This window comes from Anguilla rostrata, chromosome 7 (genome assembly GCF_018555375.3).
Source record: "Anguilla rostrata isolate EN2019 chromosome 7, ASM1855537v3, whole genome shotgun sequence".
NCBI lineage: Eukaryota > Metazoa > Chordata > Actinopteri > Anguilliformes > Anguillidae > Anguilla > Anguilla rostrata.
In genome coordinates, this window is record NC_057939.1 from 49,007,685 (window position 1) to 49,021,557 (window position 13,873).

Consider the following 13,873-nt stretch of genomic DNA (forward strand, 5'->3'; position numbering starts at 1 on the left):
TTGAATCCATTTCATAGTCACATATATCACATTAGGGTACACAGTACACATATAAATGTACTAAACACTCACCAATGAATCAGTCATACAGTTAGCATAAACATAATAATATGCAAACAAAGCATATGAACTCAAGCCCCCCTCCCCCCCCCCCAATACCCAACAATGGTCTTGATAACATCTTTAAAATTGGGTGCACCTGCATACATGCTCTTTCAAACAGTGCTGCAGTCGAAATATGTATAGTATATGTCATATAGGCAAGTTTTACTTTCATTAGGCTACTGGACTGTGCAACGTGTTGCCAATTTAGTGTTTAGTGTACTCATAATTTAAAAAAAAGAAGGCTTGATGCACCAGACATTATTGGTAATCATGCTTTCTGCAGTAAAAATGTACTGCACTAAAACGTTTTGGATGGGAGGCAATGAAATTCAAGTTGCAGTATCCTATTTTCAATTGCTTTAAGAAAACACTATCACACCTGCGTTTGGGTTCCACCCTTGATTATTTGGAAAGCTATCTGAGCTAAAGCATAGCTATTTTTAACAGGAGTAGCAGGGCATATTTTAAATGGTCCCTTTTCACCACTCTATCCTGTGGTGGGGGAGAAAAATACCCCTGAAGTACCCCAAGGAGACTATGGTTGCCATGTCTTGAAATGAAAAGAGCACCGTTAATCTGACAGGTAGGTTTCTGTATAATTAATGGCTTCAGCTATGCTTTTACATGGTCAAGATGAATAAGATTCCACAGTATGAGTGTAACATTGCTACATTAGCCTCACGTATGCTCATTGCAATTAAGGTTGAAATGTACAGCTTGTTCTCAATCGCAGCTGAATGATTTTAATTTAATTTTCCACCCATATATTAATTTGCTAAACAATTCATATTCTGCTACTGGTGCCGTTTTAAACCGTGTGAAACATCTCTTCGTTGGTATTTTTTTTTTTTTTTTACTAAAATGTTTGAAATGGGGGTCGAACCCACAATGGCGGAAGTTTACTGGATGAACCCGAGTGGCTTAACTATCCCAAAGGCCTGTTTAGCAGCTATAGGGTGTGAATCTCACAAGCGCTAACTAAACATTTTAAAGTTGTACATAATAAATAAAGCTTGATAAATTAAGCTTAACAGTGGACGTGTTAATATTAATGTGCAATATTAGCATTAACTTATTTGAAGAACAACCTCCTGGGCTAACGAGCTGCAGCCGTGTTTCCGTGGGGAATCTTGCATGTAACACGGTCGCCAGGGGACAAGTTTGCATAGTTTCACATCTGGTGCGGCCTTGCTGGAATTACTGGAAGTATTTCTGGCTCCAATTGTCAGGAACCCTTTCATTTATTATGTTCGTATCTCTAGGGACATTATTATGAATTGGACCTGGTGCTTCTGGAAGTTTGCGCAACATGTATGAATGATGTATAACTTGAGAAAACAAACATGGTTTCTAACAAACATGTTAAGAAAACATTGTCCATAACAAACATAGTTGGAAAAAATAAATAGTTTCTAACAAACATAGTTAGAAAACATGGTTTCCAACAAAAATACAAACAAGTCAATGATACTTGTTACTTGTTATCAATACTTTTCGTCATTTATGTTGTTCCACAGTGATCCAAATTGGATGGTACAGCATATGACCCGTAACATAGCCTACAGCTAGTACACGCACCCGCACGTGTCCGTTTTCAGGAAGTTACTCGATAGAAAATTGTGGAACAGTTTGGTACAGAAACTTAACTGTACCAGCGTATAATATACGGGATGATTGGTGATTAGATCTGTTATACGTTTATGTAATTATTAAAATATAATAACTGTTTGTCTGTCCTTGGAAGTGAAACAGATCTGCTAGGACTACACATGCAACAACTGAAACGGAATGTTTGTACTCTGCAGTCTAAATATTGCTTCTTCACTTCAGTGAATTTATCCGTGCATCTTGCAATGATCTGAACCGGAGGTAGGGGGGGGTGATCTAATTGAGGAATGTCATCTCTACGGGAATTCGCCTGCCTGAGCCAGTCATTGAGATGAATGGAAGGGGAGGCGCACTCATTGGCTTGCATCAGTGATCCGGGAGGCTGCTGCTCGCTGATGATGTAGAGGCATCCCCCCACGGTGAGGCGGAGGTGGCTGGTTTCTACCGCTGTCGCCTTCAGCAGTCTCGAATCCCAGTGAAGGACAAGCGCGCAATATCTCGCAGCTCTCCTTACGCTCTGGCGCGGGTTTCCTGGACTACCAACTATCTCGCGCGCAGCTTCAAGCTCTGTTGATCCGGCCAACAAGTAACGGCGCTCGTGTGAGAGCCCCGGGGATTTCACGTTTCGCCGGAGCAAACAAGGTAAGTCTCCGTATGGAAAGTCACTTTCATGTTCATCTCGGGGTTTCCCCCCCTCCGCGTGACCCTTTGGTCACGACAAGCTGCGCGGTCAGATATGTGGAGCAGATGCATAAGGTGTATATGACGGTTTCAACCGTTTAAAGAAAAGTGGAGGTGGGTCTGTAGTCTGTTTAATTTCATGTTCTTGTGTCCTGTGAAAGCGACGGCTGGAACAATAGTACGGCTACATTTTCAGTGTTACTTCAATGTACAGTTCATACGTGTTCATAAGTGATTAAATGTTGACCAGAGTTAACCCTGAACATTTAATTGTATCGTGTTGATTTCAGAGCAACGTATAATCCTTTTATGCAGATTGAAATATATATTAGACTACCTGTAAAATGTGATTAGGCCTTCCTCCGAAAACAAAAATGGAAAACTTGATATGGCTACTTAAATGCATTAAAACACGTTTTTGTGTGGTGCTTTTTGGTGGCAGTTGTTGCATTCATTTATTGCAGGTTGAAGTATAAACACTGGCATCCCCCCCCCTTCCCACACTGTAGGTAGGGCGGTCGAACCCAAACTGACAGGTGCTCAGGTTCAGTCCGATGGCTCTCTCTACGCCGGTTAAGAGGACTCGGAAATGGAGGGAGGACTTGCAACAGTTTCGGAGGAGCCACGGCCTCTCCAAGAAAGCTCTGCTCAGCTGCTGCCTGGTGAACCGCATCGTAGCCTGGGCGTCGCCCAGCACTAAAGGTACCGGCCGTCTCCCAGGAAACAGCAGGAAAAGGGCTTTCTCCCCACTATTCGCCACAAAGTGTTCGGTGTACCGTCAGCTCTGGAGTTGTTTTAGCTCGCACAAACCCTGTTAGAGCTGCGTTAACACTGGATTAAGGCCTCCGTACAGTTTAGTCTCACAGTCTTGTCTTGTTTGGGGTGCCTTTCAGTCAAAGTGACCCAAATTTGAGTCATTTGGCATATAATGAGTCACTTTTCCTCCCTCTGATTCATTTTGATGAGCTGCCTATGCCAATAGTCATGAACTTTCTGAAAAAATCTTTTGCCCAAATCTGCAATCCCAAGGGTAGGAAAGTGGCAGGCCAATTAAACTAACTTTTTTATTTTATTTTTTATTCTTGCGCATTGGACCAAGATCCCCTCCTCCTCATAAGACTCAAGAGACCCAATGCATAATTCGTTTTTCTAAATAATTTTCTGGCTTAGCACCTCACCAAGACTTATAATGGACATAATGTATGCTGTACATGGATCTCTCGCCCTTTCCCTATAGTTAAATGACCAAACCCAGCTCCATGTATTGGACATTGGGTTTTCGCAGGGGATTTCCGGTACATGTTGAAGGTTTAGAGCCATGATTTGGCAGCTTGTGGAAAGCAAATATGGTGCAGAAGAAAGGGAGACACACTTCCGTCCTTACAGGTCATGATTTAGCTTTAATTCTAGTGTGTAGCACTGTAGCACAGGTTGTAGAGATGTCTGATCAGGTGGGGAAAAAAAATCTGTTTCTTATTAGTTTTGAATTTGCAGTTCCCTTCAGACGTTTACTTGTATTTGAAAGCGGCCGTATGATGTATTTACAGTGGTGTGCTCTGGCAGTGCTTGTTTCCCAGAATGACTGAAGCAGACACAAACATAAGGATTCCTGATGTGATATTGATCCTCCCTCTCTGAATTTAAAGTGGTTTGTGTGGAAATTTATAACGTGCAGTAAATTAAAGATTTATGCCCATCTTCATGTCGGTCTGAAAGTGGTACTAAATTACCTTTTGTTCCCGATTCTTAGAGGGATTATTGGTTTTGGTGCTGTACATATTGAATAGATACTCATACCTCTAGTAAAAGATACCCATAAATAACAAAAATAATTTTTTACCATATGCTCAATAAAATGATATGTTGTCCAACTGGTCATATCTGACTAACTGTGGTTGATATGAACATATAAGGTGTCCTTTACTGATGCCTTTGCTCTAAAGAGATTTTGTGACACATCCTGGGAAGGTTGGCAGTGTGCACCCCCCCCCCCCCCCGGTTAATACTGTTCCATTTTGTTAATCCTTACATTCAGGGAAAGTCGATTTCCAGACTTATTTGCTGTTTTTTTTTATAGCTCTGGGAATGCACAAAACGGCAACTAATTCTGTGCACTTTAATCGGCCCTAATGGTTGTCACATTTAATCTAGAACTGTGCAAACTACCGCCTGGGCGATTTGTACTCCGGAAGAGTATTTAAACTTGCTGAATAAGTGTTTAAAATCTGCTTAGTCTTACCCATTGCTGAAGACAGGGTGTGGATAATACTGAACTGTTTGTGATTTTTAGGCTGTGAGAAATACCTCATCTTGTAGGAGGGGAGGAGGAACTGTGCTTTTATCACCCGTTTAAAGTGCCCCATTACCCCTCATAATGGATCTTAGTGCATTTTAAGGCTGGCCTATGAGTGCCTGACCCCAAAAACAGTGCATGTGCTACGGACGGCTGAGAGTGTGCTGAGAGTTCCAGCCAATCACTTCACCTGCTGATTCCACTGATTAGTTCCCTGTTCTCTGGTTGAAGGTGCGTTAATTGGTTGGATCAGCAGGTGCAGTGATTGGTTGGAATGCGTACTCTCAGGCCTCCATGGCACATGATTGGGCACCACTGCCCTAAAGCCCAAGACGCACCGATGAAAGAAAGGCCATGAAAATTTCACGACCCATTTAGGACATTCAGCTTTCCCTCCGGTAGATGCTGGGTGAGTTAATTCTCTACATAAAATTTGCACTTGTTTACAAATCAACAGCGTTAAGAGGGATACAGCAAGATCCTTGTAAGAGTTTTGAGTGCTTAAAAAGGCACAGGAATACATGCATATGTCAGTGGAAACAGATGCGTGTGGAACTAACTTCATCTGAACAGATTTATCTCAGTGTCCCAGTTTTAACCCAGGAGGTCACCAAATTCTGTCCAGGGATTATGCATGCAGAAGGGACAGCTTTGAATTTCTGTCCAAGTTAAAGTGATGTGCGATTAAATGGGTGAGGCCTACATTAAAGTGAAAATGCATGTTGTGAACAGTTCCTTGGTGTTTTAATGACATTGATTCTTTATAATTAGGTTTGAATATTTCCTTTTTATTCATTTTCTTGGATAATATTATTGGCTCTAGAAAAATGTTAATATTCAAATGTTTTTTTTTATTTTTTTTATTTTTTTTTTTGGGCTTTGCGATATGTTTAGTTGGCAGTGGCAGATTTTGGCTTTGGCGGTTCAGAGCAGCGGGATGGATTCAGTGCTGGGCCATACCCATCCTTAGTAGGTCAAGGCATAAATCTACCCTGACCCATCTTGAGCATTTCTGCGTTTTTTTTTTTTTTTTTTTTTTTAAAGAAATCACAGAATCAACCTTGACACACTTGTGTCTCTGCAACTCTTACTGCACTCACAGAAGTGGAAAAATACTGACTGGAATTTACTGGAATCAAATCAGGATACCGCAACTCTTCGCAATATATTTAGGAAAATATACATATTATTGCCTCCCGGATATTGCGGTATAATTTAAAAATGCAATTCTGTGATACATTTATTGCCATTTGCAGAGGGACCTCTTACGGTATTTGCAAAATAATGCAGTGTAACCGTTTTCCGGAATGTTCTGCGCCTGATTTCTGTAGAATGTTCCGGAACGTCTGAACTCATGAGTGCACTCAGGAGGGCTTTGGGTAAAGAAAGGGGAAGGTGAAGCTGAGGAATATAAAAGCCCCCTCTTTGGCCATTTTTGCACCACAGGTAGCATCGCGGTGTAAATGTCAGCGTTCAGAGTCTGGCTTTTGTCTCGGGGAAATGCCGTATTTGAAAGCTGTAGGGGGACAGTTATTGGATCGTGTTCAACTGTGGCAGCATGGAGGCAGTTTTTTTTTTTTTTAAATGGCATTTGGATTAGTGTAGGGGATCTCAAAGTCCTGGAGGGCTGTGCTCTCCTCTGAAACGCGTGATATCAAGCTTTTTTTTCTGTCCCCCAGTTAAGCTCACACAGATTGTCCGAGCAGCTTGCACGGGAAGACCGTGTGCACCAGGTTGACCAGTGGGAGTCGCTGGTGAGCAACAAAACTTGACTAAAACCTTACTCCCCAAGCATCACCAGCCAATTCTGCCCTACCGCACAGGTTTGTGGCCCAGTCTCACCTAAAGTGGTTTGATTTCTGTACCGGACCATTGGGCCCATCCACCTCAGTACCGTCTTTCTTAAAGTATGGCTCAGGACCCGAAATGGTCCTGAAAAGGGGCCCTGGTCCACTAGGCTATTCTAGTATATGTATTATTGACGGGTCCCTGAAAGGCACTAAACTTCTAATTTGGTTCTACATAACAAAAAGCATTTCTGACTTGCTTTAAGAACCAGCGCTTTAGCGGGGTCAGCCTCCCAGCAGCCCCCAGGTGCTGCTCATGAGCGCTCACGCGTGGGGCTCTATGGGGCGTGACCTTCAGAGCCTTCCCAGAGAAATAAAATCAGTCTCGCTTCACGGGACCTTCACTGTGGCGCATGAAATGCTACAGCACAGTATCGGCCTCTAAGTTAATGACTTACGACTCCCTCCACCTGTGATCCTCCATCTCTCAGCAATATACTGTACAGAACTCAACTGAACAACTTAAAACGTTAGTTTCAGCTGAAATTTAATACCTTAAATTTGAAAACTTTGAAAGCAGTTTAACTAATTTTAACACAAAGGCTATACACTTGTGTATCAAATTAAATAATTATTGTTTTTTTTTTTTTTAAAAATTCCGGATTTTTTAATGCAGTTGCATGGATTTATACACTTCCCTGGTATTGTGGTTCCATGAGAATAAGAAATGACCCTGTGCAATGAAAGATGAGGAAACAATATCATGAGCCACACTGCATTACTTAAACTTCACCTCACACATCTGTAATAGCACATTTCTTTTCCTCTGCAGATATTTCTTCTCTCATAACTCCTTGCTTTCGACCCCCCCCCCCGTTTGAATGGGGCGTCAGGCGCGGCGGTTGGTGCATCTCCATGAAATGTTTTCGTTATCTGTGTTTGTGTGTGGCAGACGCGCGGTGTGGTGGATGCGCGGTGTGGCGGGTGCCGGCTGTGATGTGCCAGGCTGTGTTTACAGGAGAGTCAATCACCAGGTTTTTTTTTTTGGGGGGGGGGTTTATTACGCCTCTGTTCTGGGAGGTGTCGGTCCTCGTCGCTAATCATGGAACAGCGGCAGACAGCTGGGCCTCCGCAGCCCCCCGCCCCCCCACCCCCCTCCCCAAATAAACGGACCTGGAGATGCTTCGGTCTATCCAATTTACTCTCTAAGTAAACGGTCCTATTTTTGGCCCTGTCTCTCTCTGTTTTAAGATAATGAGCTTTCTCAATGCCAGGTGTTTATAAAGGCACCCTGTCCTGCAGCTACCCGCAGTCCCTGAATGTGGGACGCACTGAAGCCACTCGCGCCAAGGCAGAGGTGGGCATCGAGTGCCGCATCTTTTTGGTTTTCATGTCACCGCCTGGCCTTAATTATTCAATTAGCCCTGGCATTTCTACGCCTTTTGACATTTAAGCTACATTCCTTGATAAGTCATTGGATTGGTGAAACAAACTCCAGCATACACACCCCCCCATCCCTACAGGACCGGAGTTTCTCACCCCTACACTACGGTGACCAGATTTACTATTATGCAGCAGTTGTAGCAGACGGAGTTGTACCAACAACAAATTAATTATGTTAGTGGCGTGCAGTTGATCCTACGTTATTTGGTAAGTTAGTCACCCAAGTGCTACAGGACGTCCTGGCTAATATTTGAACCGTACCCTCCTTTTGGGGCCACAGATCTCTGGGCGTCTTGACGGGCATCATGGGAGCAGACAGAACATGAGGTCACATGACTGTGCACATGACTTCACGGTGGCCAATGAGGCCCCTTTCCTTGCCTCTGTCTCTGGAAACCATGCTGTTAATTGGGGCGGTAAACGTGAACGGGTGCAGGAGTCTGTTCCCTGCTGATTGCTTTGCCTTGGAGCACACGCACATTTTGGCTTATGCCTGCACCGCTAGGGCTCTGGTTGTAAAAAGCCTCGCAAAGGACAAAGTTCTATCGCCATCAAACTTTAAACACGACCATTGTGTAAGCAAGGTGGTGGGAAGAAAAGCATGGGCGACTTCAGATGCGACGGCTGTGAGCTTGACGAAAGCTCTGCCTTGTTTTCGCCTGTAAGGCACACCGAGCCCTGAATATTTCATGCCTGAGGAGCCCCCCCCCCCTTCTGTCCTCTGTTGTGAGGAGATTGAATGTTTTTGAAAAGCTTCGAATCGGCTGCTGAAAAATGTTTTCCTGAACCAGCTTCAGGCTCAGGTTGTGCATTGGGCATTGATTTGGTGGGGTGGGGGGGGGGTGGTGGTTTTGGCTGGGGGCCGATTTGTGAGGGATGTCCTTGCATGTACCGGGACTCGCAAGTGATCTGCAGTTGTACAAGTTCTGACCTTCCATTTTGTTGATGTGTATTTATCATTTATTTAACCAGGAAGCCTCATTGAGAGAGGAATATTTTTCTGGAGAGATCCATTGGTCCTATATTCATAAAGTCTGTGTTAGCGGTCTGACCCTGGTTCAGTTTTAGCATTTTGGCCCATAATGAATAGGGTTAGAATATTGACTGGGGGAAACCTGATCCTAGACCACCGCTCCTGGTCTAAGCTGCTTTATGATCAGGATGGCCACTGTGCGCATGCAAGGTTTCAGTTCAGAAAGCCTATAGCGCCACTCGGGCTGGCCACAACTATTTGAACGTTCGAACATTCAATCATTAGGTAAGCATTAGGATTTTAATTTTTCTTCAAAGTGTGAAAAGTTTGAGCTTCACAATGATATTCGGGTTATAGTGCTGCACCTTGAATCAATGACTTGTTCAGTGTTTTTGTTCGGTGCAGGCATCTAATTTCATGGACCTTGGGCTTTAAGGGTTTGAAGGAGTTTGTCCCACTTCAATGACAAATTCTTTTGCTAATCCCTGTGTTACACATGCAACATCACTGCAGACACCTGACTGTTTGAGACGTCATATTTGATTATTTAATCTGATCACTCCTTATGAAACTATCATTTTTAATGCATTTTGCTTAATGGAGTAAAGGTGATGAACTGTTAGAACACTGAGTCGAAGCCTGTCATATCTGATATGGCCAGAAGGGGGAGCCAGAAGAAAGGGCACAGATAAAAGTTTTAAATGCACTAAATCTCTTTAAGCACAATGTTTTCATAATTTGTGCCAGTACTGTATGTATGAATGCATATACTGTATGCATGTACATGTATGTATACTGTCCTTTCACTTATGATGTGTGTCTGTAATCTTAGAAGATAATGCAGACATTTTCTTGAAACGGTTTGAAATTCAACACTAATCCACACACAGGGTTCTTTGTATTTCTTTCCTTCCTTCCATTATGTTCTAATTTAAAGATATTTTCGGAACAAGCTTGTATGCAGAATATTCTTACATAGCTCTCTGTGTTTGGAGTAAAACCTCAGTCTGCCTTCACAAATCTGCCCAGTTCTAGGCTTGTCACTGCTATCTGTGTCCCTATTAGGCTGTAATTTGTCAACTTTAAACAGGCTCGCAGGCATGGTCATATAGACATTTTAAATGATAATTAGCTTCCCTTCAGTCTCTGTAGCTGTATTTATATAATGAATGGAGGACCTATTTCATGCAAAGCCACTTTCTTGTTCCGATTCCTTTTTGATTCCAACAGCTGACTAGGGACCCATCTACTAAATAGACCATTGTAGTTCATCTTAGGATAATAAGACCCCTTCCTGTTGTAATGCTGTTCCAGTGTTTGCCAGCAGATGGCAGCAGAGAGCTGTTAATAATAGCTGTAGCCTGTAAGCATGCTGTGATAGAAACGTGTAGGGAGCTCAGGGTGTTTTCTATTAATATTAACCGAGCTGTTAAGCCTGGAGTTATCACAAAACCTGCCAGTTTTACACCAGGAGATGCAAATGGGTTCTTGCAGCTCGGCTCGCATCGCTCGACACTGCTGAATATTTCATGTTCTCGCTGTTCAGCTGTTCTTCATGTAACATTAATAAGTGTGACTTTGACAGACCGGACACTTGTGATAATTGGTCGAAGAAACCATCAAGACACGGTCCTTAACATGATTTTTTATTTTTTGAAATAACATCATTAATGTGCCAGTGAATTTGCCTAGCGTAGAAAGAACGCATTGCCCGTACTGGTGTATGCTTACTGACGTAGTGACACCACTGCAGTGTCTGGGAGGATGATGGAAGCTGTACCCTCTCTACTTTTGAAATCAGCGTGTACTGTGTGCTCATGTCACGCCCCCCCACCCCCCCTCCCTCCCCAGGGCAAACGCAAGTGGGAAAGGTTGCACGGGGAGATGGGTAAAATCCCAACACGTTTTCTGCTGCATTTCCAGGATTAGACTGAATCGAACGGGATATTAAGAATTCATTCAGTTTTGGTTCTCTGACCTTTCTGTTATAGGTTTTTTTTTTTTCTCCCATCTTACTGGAGTTTGTGTAACTAACAGGCGCATTTAATTCCAGTTTGGGAAAAAGTCTTAGTTCTTCGGTAACGTCGCTGAAGTGTGTTGCTCTTCATGTGCAATATGAAGATTCATGAGTCGTGGAAGTACGTTCAGCTGTTGCCGTTTATTGCTTCCTAATCGGATCGTGATTTATTATTACAAGTGTGTAGTGTTCTGCATTGCACCTTTGCCCCACTGAGTCGCGGGACAGATGGTATTTTTCAAGTTTGTGCAGACGATACACAGAAACGGCAGCCTGGTAGCAGAATGCAAGCCACCTGAGGCTTGGCTGCCGCCCGTGTCTTGTGTCTAAGATAATGATTCATGTTTTCTAGTGTATTTTGTCTGCTATGAGATGTGATTATGCCCTGCTGTTGCAAAGCTGTGGAGATTCTCGGACAGTTGCTACTGCAGAAAGTAGTCAGATGGATGTTGGTGGGCGAGAAGCAACTCGACTTAAAAACAAAAGTTTACAAATAGTTTGATTTTCAATGGTTCATATTTAAAATGTATGGCCCAAAATCTTAAGTTCTGATTTGAGATCATCTGAAGTAATTCCATTTTTAATGGCTAGGTGTTTAAAAAAAGATCCCATTAATAGAGTGGTTTTAAATGAGAACAGATTTGTATGTTTCAGTGTTTCATGTAATAGGTTATGTAATCACGTCAGAAATATATAATGCAGCAGAAGAGTCCATTTGTTTCTACCTAAAAAGAGTTAAGTTGGTTCGGAAGAGTAGCCTCAGTGAGGGTATTCTAATTTTAATGTTTTAAGGAAGGTATTTTTAAAACGACTTCTCATTGGCCTGGTAGGTGGTTTCCTTGACCTATAGCATTTGTGCTATGTAATGTGATCTGGATGTCCCTCATTTTGCATGCGGATTCAGTCCAGCGAATAGCCCGTAGTGATTATACACACTGAATGGCTGGAAATGCACTATTAAAAACGTATGCTTCTTTTACCACTGCAACATTTACTACAGAGAGCATCATCTATCATTTTCAGCTGAATTGCACTGATGTCAGTGTTTAAGGATGCAAGGCCTTTAAGCGCTGCTTTACATTGCATTACATTGCAGGCATTTAGCAGACGCTCTTATCCAGAGCAACTTACACGACCTTTTTTTTACACTGTAACCATTTATACAGCTGGATATATACTGAAGCAATTTCGGTTAAGTACCTCGCTCAAGGGTACAACGGCAGTGTCCTACCCGGGAATCGAACCTGCGACCTTTCGGTTACAAGCCCAGTTCCTTACCCACTGTGCTACACTCCGTCCACGTCCACTCCGTGCTTTGATAGAGAGCTGTGTGTTCGCGTGGTGGAGTTTATCGTCTGCGTGCAGGGGGCCTCTCCCCCGGCCCAGGCGACTGCAAGGGCCCCTGGTGGTGCTCATTTGTGAAAGTAGCGCCATTTCGCTCGGGTTCAGGGGTAATCAGCAGCGAGGTTCTGACTCCGGATTGCCTGAATTATTCATAAAGGTTTTAGAAACTGAAGCCAAAAAAAAAAATAAAAAAGACACAGCCCCACCAGCAGCCCCATTTTTAAATGGCACCAACCACAATTTTTTTTTTTTTTGTCTGCTAGGATGTCCTTATTTTTAATGTGTTGCATGGCCACAGATTGGTAGCTTTCTCAAAGATGATTTAGAGTAACTTGGCTTTAATTACACGTTAAAGTAATTTCAGTATGTCTGTTCACACCAGTTACAAATACAGGGCTCTACCCTAACATTTTTTTCCTAGGAGCATGTGTGAAAAGTTGTAAGATTTAGGAACTCACTAATGCATTCCAATTAATACAATGCGGTCCCAAGTTATTCTTCCAGTTAGCACGCGTCACTTTTCAGGAGAAAATGCTTCTAAAATGGGATCACTGTACAGCCCTGAAATGGCATTAATGCATTGTGTTGACAGGGATGACTGTAGGTGATAATGTTGACTAACATATAATTGGGGGGGGGGAGGGGGGAGTTGTTGGAGGAGGTGTGAGGAGAACAACCAATAGGCAAGATTAGACACTATCATAAACTGCTGAAAAGGGAGTGTAGATCTGTTTTGACTGAAACATGTTGTGCCTGTAAGCCTGAATCTTTCCCTCTGCTGAGGGTCCCTGCTGAGGGTCCCTGCTGAGGGTCCCTGCTGAGGGTCCCTGCTGAGGGTCCCTGTGGATCTTATGCTTACTGTGTGACCTGGACTTAACGTGTTCACGGCTATGGATAACTTACATAATGAGTATTCTACCTTATGGGACCTGTGTTTTGCAGTTGTACCACTGACCTTTGGTATGTACTTCTTGTACGTTGCTTTGGTCCGCCAAATAATGTTGTCAGACACGTGCAGAATGATTTCTGCCACATTTCCATTCCTGCAGTAAACTAGAGTTCACCAGTAGCACTCCGCACATGAGTTTCAAGGTCATTTCCGAGAAGCTTGTACTAATGAATCACCGGGGTAGATTTTAGTCACCTGAAATATATAGCGGTGTCAGGGTAAATATAGACATATCTGTGACTTTTCCCCGTGTCATTAAGCACCAGGAATGCAAATTGGGCTAATTAGTATTCCCAAGACAAGGCTGAGGCCTCACTTTGCTTTTACCTTCGCAGATTGCTCAATTTTTCAGCCCTAACCAATGCCACGGAGCCTGGAACATTCGGTCTCGTCTTTTAAGAAGCCACGTAGGCCTTATCTTTGTTTAGAAAGAAAGACTGCTTCCAGGGGCATTTGCATATCATTTGTTTTGGCAAATGGCTTTCGTCCCTATCGAGGTTCACGAACGCGTCGCTTAATGAAACGTAATGCGACCACTTTGAGGGAACGGACGAGTCCGGGTTTGAGAAATGTCTGCGAGCCGGGACTGTGAGGAACGGTGGGCTCCCTAACACGGTGCTAATTACCTGTCCCAGGACCTGTCTGGGGCTGTAATAAATTAGGTCTCTTCAAC

The 13,873-nt window shown here is 43.2% G+C and overlaps 1 protein-coding gene across 5 annotated transcripts in view; it reads left to right on the forward strand.

The window, feature by feature from the left end:
- The first annotated feature begins 211 nt into the window (after positions 1 to 211).
- Positions 212 to 13,873, forward strand: part of LOC135259931 (Kv channel-interacting protein 4) — a 162,006-nt gene continuing 148,344 nt past the window's right edge. Inside the window, exons 1-3 of one of the 5 annotated variants that reach the window (XM_064344879.1) lie at positions 212 to 688; positions 1,911 to 2,355; positions 2,904 to 3,096. In XM_064344879.1, the coding sequence (XP_064200949.1) occupies positions 2,949 to 3,096 (148 nt within the window). In that variant the 5' untranslated portion in view covers positions 212 to 688; positions 1,911 to 2,355; positions 2,904 to 2,948. Of the gene's footprint in view, positions 689 to 1,910; positions 2,356 to 2,903; positions 3,097 to 4,925; positions 5,097 to 13,873 lie in introns of those variants that run through there. The other 4 variants (XM_064344878.1, XM_064344880.1, XM_064344884.1 and 1 more) reach the window with 4 other exon arrangements.